Raw genomic sequence first — 16,000 nt, forward strand, 5'->3', positions numbered from 1 at the left:
TTTAGTTTTCTCTTAGAAACCTTCATTTCTATTTGTTCAGCTCTGATTTTTAGGAAGTTTGATACTCAGGTAGGGTTTCCTACTTCTTCTGAAAATCGGTTGATCCTTTTTCTAATCTTTCCTCTAATAGCTCTCATTTGTAATTATCATTGAGTTTTAATTGTTCTTATAGGAAAGGTTTTTTATTCTTATTTCTTTTAAATTTTTACTTTTAAATATTTTTCCATGTTTACAGGATTCATTTTCTTTCCCTCCCCTCTTCCCTGCCCCTTCCCAGAGCTGACAAGCAATTCCACTGGGTTGTACAAATATTATCACTTGATATCTATTTCCATAGTATTCATTTTTGCTGTAGAGTGATTTTTTTAAAGCCCAAATTCCAAATCACATGTTTTGGTTTGCATGTCTACTCCCAAAGTTCTTTCTCTCAATATGGTTAGCATTCTTTCCCGTAAGTCCTTCAGGAGTGTCCTGGTTTGTTGCATTGCTACTAGTAGCAAAAGATTTATTGTTTCACAGTGTTTTACTTTCTGTGTACGATGTTCTCCTGGTTCTGCTCATTTCACTCTGCATCAGTTCATTGAGGTTCTTCTAGTTCATACAGAAATCCTCCAGCTCATCAATCCTTATGACACAATAGTATTCCATCACCAACATATACCACAATGTGTTCAGCCATTCCCTAATTGAGGGGCATCCCCTCATTTTCCAATTTTTTGCCACCACAAAGAGCACAGCTATGACTATTCTTGTATATGTCTTTTTCCTTATTATCTCTTTGGGGAACAAACCTAGTAGTGGTATTGCTGGGTCAAAGGGCATGCATTCTTTTAAAGAACTTTGTGCATAATTCCATATTGCCTTCCAGAATGGCTAGATTAATTCACAACTTCACCAGCAATGTATTAGTGTCCCGATTTTGCCACAACCCTTCCAACATGCTTTTTTTTCCTCAAACTTCTGATAGTAATAAAAACTGGAGCAGTTATATAGTAAAGCACTTTACAGATGATCTTATTTAGTCCTCATGATTCTGGGAGGTAGGAACTACTATTATTTCTATTTTAAATATGAGAAAACTAAAGCTAAAAGAAGTCAAACTTCTTGCTCACCAGTATGCAATTGGTGAGCATCTGAGGCTGGAACTGAACTTCCTGACTCTAGGCTCTATCCATTGTGTCCCTTAGCTAGCGCAGTTGTATAAGATGGATAAGATGCTGGAAGTGTGGAGAGAGAGGGGGATCCATGTTCTGATTTTCAAGAGAAGAGGAAGAGCAGAGCCTAAAAAGTTCTAAACTACTGTGTTTTATATTAGCACAGTTCTCAAATAGTTTATAAATGTCTATGAAACGGGTGCTATTATTATCCCCATTCTTTTATACAATGGGTGAATATGGAGTTATCTTTCTCTACTAGGTTTGTGTCTTGGCCATCACTTTGGTTGCTAAAACCTCAGGAGTTGAGTTCTAGATCTCCCCTACATTAGGTATCAGATATTAAGGGCCCTTTCTTGACCACTGGGATCTTTCTTTTGCCCAGATATTCCCTTTCTTCAGGAATCAGACTAAGTTAGGGTTTCAAAATGAGCTTTTCCTCACCACAAAAGGCAAAATTATTCTCTCCTGTAATGAGACTTAAAAAAAAAAATCCTTGATGAAATCTGAGGTTGCACAACTTTGGAATAGACCTGGTGGAGGATGTTTTCTTGAGAAGGCAAAGGAAGGAAGGATGACTTGTTATTTTTATTTACTAAGAATACAAACAGCAATTTCTCCGAGGAAGAAGCTCAGACTATCTATAGCTATAAAAAAATACTCCAAATCACTATTAATTAGAGAAATTCTATCTCATACGTACCAGGTTAGCAAAGGTGACAAAAACACAAAAAGCTAAATGTTGGAAAGGCGGTGGGATAACTTGAACAGTGATATATTGTTGAAGGATTCTGAACAGTAATTTGGAATTATATCAAAAAAGTTAATAATTAGGGCATGCCCGTTGACTCAGCTATATCACTGTTAGGTTTATGCCCCAAAGCAATCAAAGAAAAAGGAAAATGTATTGCATGTAATAAAAATATTAGTTGCAGCTCTTTTTATAGTTTCAAAATAGGAAATTAAATAGGAATGACTGAGTAAACTGGCATGTGAATGTGATGGATATTTTTATTGTGCTATAATAAATGAGGAAATAGATGATTTCAAAGAAACAGAGTGAAATGAGTTGTCAGAAGAACAATTTGTACTATACCATCAGTATTCGATCACTGGTAAAGACAACTTTGAAGGCCTCATGAACTAGGAGCTGTGCAATGACCTCGGGCACAAGGAGGATTAAACCTACTACTCACATCTCCTGAGGGAGGGGATGGACGCTGGGTGGGAAGGAGATAGACACATCTATGAATACTTTCAATAGGACAGTGTGTCTTGCTTAACTATATGTACTTGTTAGAAGGGATTTGTTTTTATTTTCTCCCCCTCCCCAATGGAATGGGGGGTGAAAGGAAGAGAATGATTTCTGTGAATTAAAAAGCATTTAAAATAGTGAGGGTGAAGGGAGTACTGTGCTTACGTGCAATGTAACATGTACTTTTAGGTGACATCACTATTTGTCTGGTTTGACAAGAGAGCTCTCACAGATTGCAGGTAATGGGGAAATATTTGTAAAGTAAAAGAACAAACATGCCAATAAAACACACCCAAGGAGTGAGGGCTGGTCAGAGAGCTCCATGTGCAGCCATATGAATTTCATTAGTGCACTTTCATTGTTCTTTAATTGGAGGAGTGGGCGGCCCCTGTGATGGCCCTCTATGGATCCCACAGTCTCCCCTCTTTCAAGGGGTCCTGACCTTTTCAAAAACATCTTGTCTGAACATTCTGAATTCTGCTTCCTCCAAATTTAGGAGACAAGTATGACTTAGGCACAGAATTCTCGGCTTTTATGCCTGCTAAGATGACGTAATCACTTTTCCCAAGAATCCCATCATCTCTACTTCACAATACTTTCTGGTCAGTGGCTTCTGAGAGAAGCAGTAAGTGTTACTTCATCTCTGCATGCTTAGGGCTCTATAAACTCTGGGGACAGTTCTGCCCCGAGCACTGTCAAGTGCTGCCTTCTTCACTCTGGATTTGGCTTTTTCCTAGAGCCCTAGGCTCCTGATCTCACTGCCCTGTATTTGCCAGTTTCTCAGTGTGGTTCTCGATCCCTGTCCCATGATTTTAGTGCTTCTTTCCCCAAGTGATCGAATGGTAACTGTATTTTCTTGTCTTAACTAATCATCCATTTGAACCCTATCCTACCTAAATAGATCAACTTTCCATCTGATCTACCTAAACTGTGGCCTTGTGTCTTCCTGTCAGTGCTAAGCCTTCTGACATAACAATAGTCACATATAGGTCATGAAGCCACAAAAATGCTTTTCAGAACTCTGTAAAAGAAAGATGTCATGAATGGATTTTTATTTGAAAACAGCAATTTATTGGTATCACTAATGGCAGAATACCATTTATTTAAAAGTACTTAGATTTTAGATTATTACATTATGTGTTAGCATGAATTAGAGTTACTCTTTTGACCCCGTGTGTAAGCATGAAATGATAATAACAAATTCAGTTGATTGATACATAATGTCAACTTAAGGAGAAACTTGCTAGAATTGACTAATAAATGGAATAGAAACATTTTAAAATGAAGTGTTTAAACTTAAAAGTTTATTCATTAATAACAAAAAGCCACCCCATTACCATAAACTACAACAATTGCTAATCCAGAAAATAGGAATTAAGGGACATGGAAGATCCATAATAAGCATCTGGGGGATATGGAATTTTTCCCGTGAGCGTTGTAAAGAGCTCATAATTTAGGAGTGCCAAAGCCCAAGTGCGTTATGAAGGCCTTTCCTCAAAAGTGACATTAATTGCATATCCCACAGATGCTTATTATGTATTCTATTTATAATACCAAAGAGAAAAAAATATCATTTAAAATATAAAGGCTTAATACTGTGTAAGGGCAATAATCCATCACCACTACTTTGAGATGCTAAAAACACATAAAAATTAGGAGATCTAAACATCATGCTTGTGCATCTTAAACTATCATGCTCAAGGACCATTTATAAGCAACAATAAATTAGGTGATCCACTAGAATGGTAGCAAGATCTTACACTTTGGTGATGGCAGTTATACAGTTGAGAACTCATGAAGTGACACCATCAGACCTTCATAAAAATCAAAATGCTAAAAAAGTAATTTACTAAAATTATTTTTGGAAAATTGAAAACAGTATTTCCTCAGCTTCCAAGTTGTGATAATAATAATAAACAATTATGTAGTGTTTACTATATACTAGGTTCTATGCTAAATACTTGACGATTATTATTTTCATTTGATCTTCACAACAACCCAGGGAGATTCTATTAATCATCCCCATTTTACAGGTAAAAAAACTGGAGCAAACATAAATTACATGATTTGCCTACTTCTTCAGTGCTTAAAGCTTGATCTGAACTCAGATTTTCCCATCTCCAGTCTTGGCACTCTAGCTACTTGATTTCAGAAACCTATTTAAATATAGGTATCATACCTCAGAGTCAATCAACAAGGAAGGAAGGAAGGAAGGAGGGAAGGAAGGAAGGAAGGAAGGAAGGAAGGAAGGAAGGAAGGAAGGAAGGAAGGAAGGAAGGAAGGAAGGAAGGAAGGAAGGAAGGAAGGAAGGAAGGAAGGAAGGAAGGAAGGAAGGGAGGGAGGAAGGAAGGAAGGAAGGGAGGAAGGGAGGGAGGGAGGGAGGGAGGGAGGGAGGGAGGGAGGGAGGAGGGAAGGGAGGACATTCAAGAGGCCAATAGTTTGTCATATGACCTAAGAACAACTAGGCTGAAGAAGAATTATTGAAGCTGTTGTGCCACATTCAATTTTCAACATGTTTAAAATGTTAATGAATCATATTGAATGTATGATTTTTACCATACATTCTTTTATAATACTGCTGAAGAGGAGTTGGAATTTAGACCACAAATGCCTTTTTAATACAAAAGAAATGTGATTTGATACTTCCTAATGAAAAAAAGAACTGAAGTTAACTGGATCTAATAAATCCAATGAATAAAATGTTACAGGATAATCCTGAATTTCAAACAATAAGTATTTATTACAAAGACAGAAATCAGGCTTGTCACTGGCTTTAAGGAGGTTATGTTGTATAGAGGGAGACAATAACATGTAGAGAGAGGGATGTGCTCACATATGAGGCGGTGTTGGAATTGAGTTTTGAATGGAACTAAAGATTCTCAGAAGCTTAGGAGGTGAGAGAGGAGTGAAGCCAGGTGTCAATAAGAGATTATACAAAGTGAGGAGAGGAGAGACAAGTACTCTGGGGGAGGAAAACAAAAAAAAGGACAATCTGAAGGATTGTGGAGGATATGGACAGGAGTAAGGCATAATAAGGCTGGAAAGGGATGATGACTTTGAACAAGTTTATTGTGCCTTTATTACTAATTTTAAGGATAAACACATTGGTTTTTAAACCATTTGTGTATATGATTCAATGTCAATAATTGATATTATTTTGTCAATATTAAGTAACTATTAGAAGTTGAACTACTTCATTGCAAATTCCAACTAAAGACATAGCTCTCATTACCAAGAAAGTCTATATATTTTGGTTTTTACTAGTTTGGATAAAAATTTTTTTTATTTTAAATGTAAAATTTTCTAAATCTCAAGATCAAGTAGTATCAATTGTATCAGAAAAGAGATTTTAAGAACCTAAAAAAATTTCCAAGTAACACTTGTGAATAGGTAAAATAAGACCTTAGTCACAACTGCATATTTACACATAAGAGCTGCTACCAGTTATGATCTCACTAACTCCTTTTCCGAATGTAAACATGTATTTATGACTTTCTCCCTCATTCTATAGAAAATATTTGGATTCATGAAGTACTATAGTTGGTTCATTTATTACTGGCACATTTACAACTCTACAATTGTTTCCCTAGCTTAAGTAGAAATGTTTTGGCTTTAGTAAAAAAAAATTTAAATCCTTGTTTTGTTTGAAAAACCAAAATCTATAAAACATCTGTTGTACACACAGTAGCATACTTTAGTTGACATGAAGACTATACATTTTGATCTTCTTCCCCAGGAATGAAGGCACGGGACAAGTACAATCTCTCTTCCCATCTGGTTTCCGCTAACGTACAATTCCTAACTTTCAAATGAGTCCATTTTTTGATAATTTACTCAACCCATATGGCCATGCTTATGGATCTTCAAGTATTCATTTTTGTTTATGAAACTTCTAAAATAATGTTCCTTTTTCAAAAAAAGATAGACTCTGAAGTAACAGAACTGGTTGACTTATGCATTAAGTTGTGAAACCTGGGGAGGAACAAGATATTGAAATCCTTTCCCAAGAACTGCTGGGATCATGGCAGACCATTTCACCAGTTGAAAATGTCTGAAAGACTCAATTTAGATTTATGGCTATTTAACTTAGGGAGACTATGTTTAAAGGTGAGCACAATTTCCATCACCCTCTTCAAATTTACATTTCTGCATTTTGAGATGATTGAAGAGTAGAATGAAAGGAAACTAAACACGATATAATTGCTGACCTTTAACTTAAATTCTTAGCTCTACATTGTAACAATTATGATAGGTAGAAAAAACTCTCAAGAAACAATTTTAGAGGGATAGGTTGATGGGGAGGGTTAGAGTTACAAGCAAATTAATCCATTTCCCCCAAATATTATCTCTCAAATAATATTCAGGTTTGGATTATTATGAACCAATGATAGCATAAAATATTACATTTCTCAAGAATGCATGAGGGAGACAGAAATCTGGATCAAAAAGTGTGTTTATAAGGAAAAGGTATGGAAAAAGAAGTCTTAGAAGCGTGGGTTGGATGGAGAAAGCTAGTGTGATTTAAGCAACAAATTTCCAAGGAGAGCCCAATTGTGTCTCAACAATAATGAATATTTCCCCCAAACTAGTAGTTTCTTTAATTTTAGCAATTACAATCCTCTCTTTGTAGAAACAAAAGATAACTTTCATTCTCATTTAAGCTGAATATGGTACTACTAACTTCAAAGCCATGACTTAGTTCCTTTTCAACTTAGTTTTCCTATTTTAGATAAAATTTTCAATACTATTTCATTTCAAATTACTATGACAAACATATATTTCACAAAATTCTTATTAGATTGCTTCTCAAATCCTATCCCTAAAGATGAGAACCGGGCAAATTTTACTATTTTAACTAGTAGCCTGTGGAAGAGGCAAAACGGTTTGACAATATTTTATCAATTAAAAATAAATAATTAAAAACACCAATTGCTATTTACCTAGTTTTCCAATTACATTGAAATGTTTCATTAGTCATATCTATAAATTGTTTTGCATTTTTAGTTTCACCTTTTAAAATTAAGATACAATTTTACTATTAAGTAGTTCGTTACTAGGAAGTGAGTATAACCAAATCATAATATTTACTTTTATAAAATTCATATGTTAAGATGTAGAATATTAGCAAAGAAAAAGCAAGGAAGATTCATTAACCATGTACCTCATCTTAGATGCTGGCACTAAAGTTAGCCGAACACTTATAACAAGCTAGGATCAGAGGATGGGAAGATATCAGTTTTAGAGCTGAGCATGGAGGGGCCTTTGAAGTCATCTGAGACTGAGTCCCTCATTTTGTACAGGCAAGGCAGATGAGGACCTGAGAGATGAAGTCCCGTGTTCATGACCTCACAAGTACTAAGTGGTAGACACAAGATCCAACCATAAATCCATTTCAGAAATGAAGAACAGAAGAATAAGTAAAATGATATGAATTAGGGAAATACTATTAATACTTCTTTGCTAAGCAAAGCTGATAAAAACATAAGACTTCTCAAAATTAAGTCATTAATACACAAAAAGGAAGAATATCCTCTTCTTAGTCAACAGTGGGTAACATTTTATTGATAAAATATAATCTTGTAATGGTTCTTATTTAGGAAACGGAAGCAAACAGGGTTAAGTAACTTGCCCAGGGTCACACAGGTAGTAAGTGTTGGAGGCCAGATTCAGACTCAAGATGAGTCCTCCTGATTTTAGGCCAAGAACTCTATCCACTGTGCCACCTAGCTGACCTGTTGTTTTGTTGGTTCTGCTTTAGTTCTGCATCAGTTTGTATGCATTAACCTATGTTTCTCCGAACGTCTCCTTCTCATTATTTCCTACTGCACATTATGTCACTACATTCCAATACAATGAGTTTTTCGGGCATTCCCCAAACATTTGTACTTACTTTGTTTACAATTCTTTGTGATGACAGTGTTGCTATGATTATACCAAATTGTTCTAGTAAAGAAGAGAAGAATTTATATTGAAGGGACTGCCATTATGAGGAATGCTGTGCATTTTCTCCCCATATATTATGCTTTATTTTTAAGGCAGGTTACCCCAAAGGCAACTGGGCATAAAAAAGTAATGTAATAACCTATGTAATTCCTAGAGGCCTCTGCCAATACTGTGAATCTAGGTGATGGGGGTGAAGTACTCATGGCATATTATCCCAGGGAGTCCACTTCTGACCATGTCTGCATTCCAAGGTGCAGCCTACTGTGAAATTTGAATCTGTTACCCTAATAACTATGATTCCCAGCAAAACTATGAACCCCAGAAAAACTACAATTCCCAGAACCCCACTCACTTCCTGTCATTACGTGCTGCCATAGACAGGCTATAAATTGGGTGGAGTTCTGTGTCTAGCGCTTTTTCCTTCTTGTTGGTGGCTTTGATGAAGTGGGCCATTTTGAGCAGGTAGAAAACTTAGTCATGTGGTTCTATTTTGTCAGATAATAAACTTTAAAAATATAATACTTGAAGTATTGGATATTAATTTAACTCTTACACCACCCACGTATAGTCAAGTTCACTAGTTGGACCATAATCTACACAGCCCAAGAAACAAGGAAAAATATTAACTAGCTGTCAACTTCGGCAAGGCCTCCTTTTGTTTCTGCAATATGTCAGTATCAAAACAGAGTAAAATGTGGATGGAAGATGATAAGTATTACAGTTTTTGGACTATTATAATAATAACAACAACAAGAGATTTGTAAAATCTGGTACAATAGAGCAGACATACTACTGGAGAAACTGAATTGTATCATTCTTATCATTTGCACTATAAATGAAACAAATAGCATAATGCAAATCAAGTTGATTATATTTGAAAAGCAAAGAAATGACTTCTTACAGATTTGGAAGTCATTCCTAAAACATCAGCCTCTATATTCAGATCACTAAGATATGGCATGCAATTAAAACAGCTCCAATCTGAGCTATATTAAAATGTTATTGCTGCTAGAAAATAGGAAATGAATGGAGACAAATATAATACTGGTTATAACAGTTCTGTATATAACCAATAAACTATCACTATAACAAGGAGACCAAAAGAACCTGAAAACTCCCATAATCTACTTGGTCTATCTTCCAGGTATGATACTGAAAAACAAGGCCTAAGGGGGGTACTGACACAAATTACAACAATGCCACACAGAAGTTTAAGTGGAACAAAATGTCACAAAGAAGAGACCAAAAACTGTCTAAAGATTGCCTTAATTAGAATATATTTAACTTAGTTGCTGAATAAACAATGTATGGTAATAGAAATTTAGAGTATGAACTAATTTGCAAAAACTTCTAAGAGAAGAATGATGGAATATCCTGAGCAATAAAACTGCATAAGAAAGCAAGAAGTAGTGTAGGGAAAAATCATTTAAAGAAAGCTGAGTGAGAGAAAGCAACTGAACAAAGTTATCCTGATGGTATTTAAGGTCAAAACTGGGTCTATAATAAACAAATAAAATGTGGAAAACAATTGCATATTTTTCATAATAGTCTTTTCTGCTTATCATGGAAAAGGGAATCACCATATTCAGTCTATAATACCAGTTATAGATTATGGATTATGGATTACATCACAGAGATACAGGAAATGGTGCTAAAAGAGAGTGAAAATGGGAAGAGCAGCTAACCTCTTGTTCTGGCTTTGAGGGAGCTGAGATATCCTTAAACTCTCTGAAGAAAGCAAAAATGCCTCAGGGTAAAAATATAAGAAAAATAGCCAAAGAACATCAAAAAGTACTTACTATGTGTCTACCTCTACAACTTCAGAAAATCTTTGTGGGAATAATATAGATAAGAATCCAGAATTTATTGAGTTAAAAAGGAATGTTTTTCTAAGTAAAATTCCTATAAAAAACACTGTATTTACTATACAACTAACTAAAAGATATAAAGAATAGAAGATGCCACAATGTTTAATTGTTTTTACACTGCAAGAAAAACACTTGGTAGCACAATATGCTACTTTATAAGCTTTCCTCTGGGAAGGTGCATATTTCATACATATTTAATATTATTTTGAATTTTTCTAGGTATAACCATATATGTGATATAACAGATATAATATAACAAGGTCTAAAATTTCAATCATTTCTGATGTTTTTGATTGTTAAAAAGGAGACACGTGCTTGGTAAAAGTTTGAGACGTGGGAGAAAACCTGCAGAGTTCAAGATGAAGAGAGATTTTCTGCCTATCATAGATTCACTGAACTAGAGGTGAAAGGGACCCCAAAGTTTTCTTGGTTCTAGGAGGTGACAAACTATTACCTGTTTTGTGCAGCCTGAGCGAACTCTTGTTTTTACATTTTAAAATGAAAAAAATCTCTATTTCAAAGTGTAAACAAAACAGTTCATGGGCTACACAAGAATGGTCTGTGGAGAAAATGAAGGTCATATCAAGATTAAAAGACTGACTGCCAAGTGAGGAAGCTACCTCTACCACAGCAGCTGCTTGTTCTGCAATTTAGTCTCATCAAGTTACCCGGGGCACTCAGAGGCTGAAGACTTGGCTAGTAGGCATCCAAAGACTTCTGCCCCAAGGGCTGCTCTATGCACATTGCCTCTAGATCTTTAGCCTTTGCTTTTTATGATTAAATTTTAATTTTAAAGTACTTTCTTAATTTTAACCCTGTGACACAGAGAGTGCAGGTAGCCCCCTCCATTTCTTAGAGGAGGATTCTGAGGCTCAGAGAGATGAGGGAATGAGGCAGAAGCAGGCCTCAGCAGGACCTTGTGAGGCCATGGCCTGGGATCCTGGGCAGCTCAATCAGGACTTGGCCTGGCCCACCCGTGTCTACTGAACACTGAGTAAGGGCATTAGGAGATGTTATCAGAACATATTCACAGGGCATTAAGCCTTGGACTTGCTGTGTGACCCTGAACAAGTCACCTACCCTCTTTAAGTTTCAGCTTCCTTATCTATCAAAGGGCAATAATGCCAACCTTATGCTTGTGAGCAGGCACTTTGCAAAGGGGAGGTATTACCATTGCATTACCTGTACACAAATACAGGAACCAAGGCGAGGATACAGGTATAATAGGAGAAAAGAGGACACACTTTGACTACTATTTGTCTCACTATGTTCTAACAAGGTCATGGGTGTCCCTCTCATCCAGCAAGGAAATAAATTTATTACAGTGATGTAATGGGATCTTACAGATTTGCAGCCTGTAGTCTTATAACTAAAAAGGATTTGCCATTAGTTTCAATAAAATCGGTTAATTATACAAAACAAAACAGGAACAATCAAAGGAAATTCCTTTAGTTATGACCTCTCTTTATTAATGGTCCCCCAAATTCCTTTTGGGTTCTATCTCCCTCTCAGAGCCCTCCAAGCTGTAGACAAAAGAATGGACTAAAACGTCTTTGCATGTGAGTCTCACTTTGCTCATCTATTTAAGGTATGGGGACATTTTCCTTCTATCTCTCCAGACATATTAAATGTTCAATGCAAATGATATGATTATTCTGTTGCCTTTCTTTATGGGCAAAAAGACAAATGGTATTTTGTCAATGATGAAGCCAAAACCCCCCAAACACCAATGCATTGATTCCATTTTCTGAGTTTGCCAATGGATGAATACAATGTTGCCTAGTGGCCTTGTGTCTGTTTATAGTCTATCACAGTGAACCTTCTCTTAATTTTGGAAATAAATTCTCTAGGGGGAGGACTTCACACACTCATTCCTTTGCTGGAGAAGACTTTTCTTTCCAACAAAAACTGAAGGGATTAAAACACACATTTAACATGTCTTTCCTTTTCGAAAAATTGGTTGGCCATGAGATTTTAATACTAATTCAAACTAAAATGATTACTTTAAGTATCTGTACACACTTACAGTCCATAGATTTGTGGAGCGATTTCTAGTCTGTTCAGGTGCATGTAGAGTTCAATATCATGCTTCTTTAGGAGATGGTCTTGAATGTGGTTTACTTTTGTAACAATTGCAATGGATGGACCGAGATCCTGTGGCCTGGCAAATGGGATGGGTGGCACCATTGTGTCTTTTCCCTAAGATCAAAAGGAAGAAAAAAATGACACAAAAGTTTAACCACATTTTAGTATTCATATAAACATAATTTTACATAAAAATTAGAGAATAGTCTATGCACTTGTCCTAACTATCCTTGATGGAAATGAGAGTTCGAATCTTGCCTCAGATGGCTAACTCTTTAATTTTAGGCAAGCCATGTTATACATCTGAGCCTTAGTTTCTTATATCTATAAAAATAGGAATAATAATCACACTCTCCTCTGTAAGATGACAAAATGATCTTACAAAAGGTTTGTAAAGTAGCAATTTGTAGTATCTGTCTCTCCCTGGCCTAAGGGCAAGATGGCTACGAATGTGATCTTTTTCTCTTAACAACAGTTGGTTATTAAAGTTGATAACTAGGATTTTGGGTAAGCATGGTGGGCTAGGAAGTTCCCTAAGCTTTTAAAATCTATCTATCCCAGAACCCTCTAACCCACAAGGGTATCTTCAGTCTCCAGCAAAGCTGGAGCTACACTAACTTCCTCTCTGTCTACTTTTCCAACCCTCCTAACTAACTGCCTAGTCTGAGCCCATCCAGTTTAGTCTCTGATGAATCATCAGATCTAGTAGCTGGATCAAGGATCTAGTGACCAGACTAATCAAGTCACCAAAAGTTCAGGTTGAGGTTAACAGGGATAAATTAGTAGAGTAAAGTAGTCAAGATGGTAATTTCAGTCTTCTCGGGAGTTCAAAAGATGTCTCTAGGATGAAGAAATTGCTGGCTGGGATCTTACAGGGACACAGGATCGAAACAAGAAATTAGAAATCTGGATTAGAGGGAGAGCTAAATCCAATTGCTATGACTGTCTCGCTGCTCTCTCACTCCCTCCTCCTGGCTGGCAGGTAATTGCAGCAGAACCCTCTCACAGAATTCCAAAATCTCCTGCACATTCTCTCCCTTGCCTTTTAAGACAAATCTGCTTTTCTCAGTCTGCCACACATCACCTGTTTCTGCATTCCGTTATTCCCTTTTTTCACCTCATAGCATTGTTGTATCAAGTTAGATAAAACATGTAATTTTTGAATGTGAAAGTGCTATATATGTTAGCAGCTATTATTTTTATTATTGATACAACAATATTGATACAACAAAATTGATACAACAAAAAAACAACAACAAAATAATCAGAAGAACAAATGAGTACCTCTTAGATATATGGTAGTTTCATACAATATTTCCTGATAATTTGAACCATAAAAATAATGATTCTCTACAATATCAAATGATATGGTAAAATAAAATAAACGGGGAGGAGGGGGAGATATGACTTAACCATGGTGTGTTTTGGAGTTTGCAGCTTTGTTTTTATTTTTTCTTTTCCTGGAGGCATTCTTTCAATTGGTATTTAATTTTCTATGTTCATAAGTCCTGGGAAGTTTTCTTATATTATTTATTGTAGCATGGTATTCAGAAATAGCCACAGATGGAGACTGGGCTCTTTGCCTCAGGCTTAGTGGATTGCCTCACAACCCTCATGGAGTTCTCCTTTATACCCCTATGGTGTTGCATTCCTTGACTCAGTTAACATAGGATGCTGCTGTGCTGGTGCTACCACAGCTACGGTGGATTTCTATAGTTGAATTTGGGCCTCTGAAGCTCTTGGAGGAGGGTTCTGGGTCATGGTACAGAGATGAGCTCTGTTTCAAGCACTGAAGGAACAGAGGCAAATAGGGTTAACTGACTTGCCCAGAGTCACACAGCTAGAAAGTATCTGAAGTCAGATTTGAACTCAAGAAGATGAGTCTAGGTCTGGCACTCTGTTCACAGTGCCACCTTGCTGCTGAAATAAGTAGTACATTATTATTACAGAATAGACAACCCCAAATTCAAAATGATAAAGACCACAGTCAAAGAAGCTATTTACTGTAACTCATACAATGCTTTTTGTGTTTCCGTAAACCAATTAGCCATTAAAAATGTTAAACTCAGTGCCAAATGTTCATAGGACCTTCTGATACTTTTAATGACTTCTGCATTTACCAGTACCACCATTCCCATTTTCCTTTTTCTTTTGGTCTCCATAGATAGGAAAGTGTTTTGAAAAGGATAAAGCAATTTACAAATACAAGTTATTACTGTTCTTACTGTAATAATGAAGACTCAAATATATTAAAGTTTTGATTCATAAATCTCTGGCCCTATATTTCCAGGACTTCTCTTCTTGAATATTATGCCATCTTTATCTAAAACTGACCTGATGGCCTCAGAAAGAAAAGGGATTTAAAAATAAAATCAGAGTACATGGAATTCATATCTGGTCTGATGTCCTATTTCTTTCCATTCTAACTTATGGGGACCAATACTTCATTTTAATAGAGCAATTAACTTATGTTAATATAATGCTGCAGTCTGTGATATACATTTAAAAATGTCAGCATATAATTTTAGATGTTTAATGCTAATGGACAACAAATTGAACCCAGTATTAGAAATGAAAAGATCAGTTTGGACAGAGTTGTCCAGTGTTTTAAAGACCTCTAAAGACCACCTAAAGCTAAATGACTCTCTTTTTAACATTATTTTTTAATATCTATTAACCCACAAGTACCTACTAAGCACCAGGTACTCACTGAGAAACATGGTCCAATAGCTGAAAGAGACCCAACAGGCAATGGAGAGATGAATGGTAAGAGGAAGTTGTAACCTATTACCAATAATCATTATACAGAAAAAAAAATAGTTTAAAGGGTGTATGCTTTCATCAGTGTGATTGCTCCTGTCTCTGGTGGCTAACAAAAATGATCATTAAAGTCACCATTTATCACTTTATGGTTTGCAAAGTGTTTTATAAATTATTATTTCATTTGATGCTTATAAAAGCCCTGGGAAGTAGGAGCTATTTCCCACCTCATTTTATAGGAGAAGAAACTGAGGCAGTCAAAGAAGTGACTTGCCCAGGCCTCCTGGTCCAGAACTCTTATTATCCGCATCTCATGGCTGCCTTCTCATCATGTGTCTGTGGTTTATATTTTTCTGTAAACACTCAATGGGGATTCACTTCATGGGCTTAGGACTTTCCTTTGAAGATGACAGAATCAAAGATAGAGAGATGTATTGGATCCTGGGGGTCATCCAGGACAACAGCTTCACTTTATAGGGAAGAAAATGAATGGCTCAGGGTGACTTGGTGACTTGTCCATGAACACATGGTGCATGGTAAACAACTACCTTGCTGGGAATGAAATCCAAGTTCTCTTACTCCAAATGAGGTATTCTTTCCATTAAATATCTTGATATTGTTTGGATATCAGTGAAACCCATTTATGATCCTAGATAATAAAGACCATTAAAAATTTGGTCTTTAATTGACTTTTTAAAAAAATCCTTATCTTCTGTCTTAGAATCAATACTAGGATAGAAAGGCTATAAAGGGCTAGGCAACTCTCCCAGCTAGGAATTATCTGAGGCTAAATTTGAACCCAACTCCACCTGACTCCAGGCCTGGCTCTCTACCTACTATCTAGCTGACCTTCCCCTTCATTGACTTCTATATGAAATACACTTAATAATCCATATCCATATTAAAATTAGCTTTTAGTAGTTTAGAGCCCAGTG

General features: G+C 36.1%; 1 protein-coding gene across 33 annotated transcripts in view; it reads right to left on the reverse strand.

The window, feature by feature from the left end:
* TBC1D5 (TBC1 domain family member 5) overlaps positions 1–16,000 on the reverse strand; it is a 682,585-nt gene that overhangs the window by 166,325 nt on the left and 500,260 nt on the right. For all 33 annotated transcript variants that reach the window (XM_016426458.2, XM_007505143.3, XM_056800296.1 and 30 more), the window contains one exon: positions 12,247–12,419. In XM_016426458.2, coding sequence (XP_016281944.2) covers positions 12,247–12,419 — 173 coding nt within the window. The remainder of the gene's footprint in view (positions 1–12,246; positions 12,420–16,000) is intronic.

Source organism: Monodelphis domestica, chromosome 5 (assembly GCF_027887165.1).
Source record: "Monodelphis domestica isolate mMonDom1 chromosome 5, mMonDom1.pri, whole genome shotgun sequence".
Taxonomy (NCBI): domain Eukaryota; kingdom Metazoa; phylum Chordata; class Mammalia; order Didelphimorphia; family Didelphidae; genus Monodelphis; species Monodelphis domestica.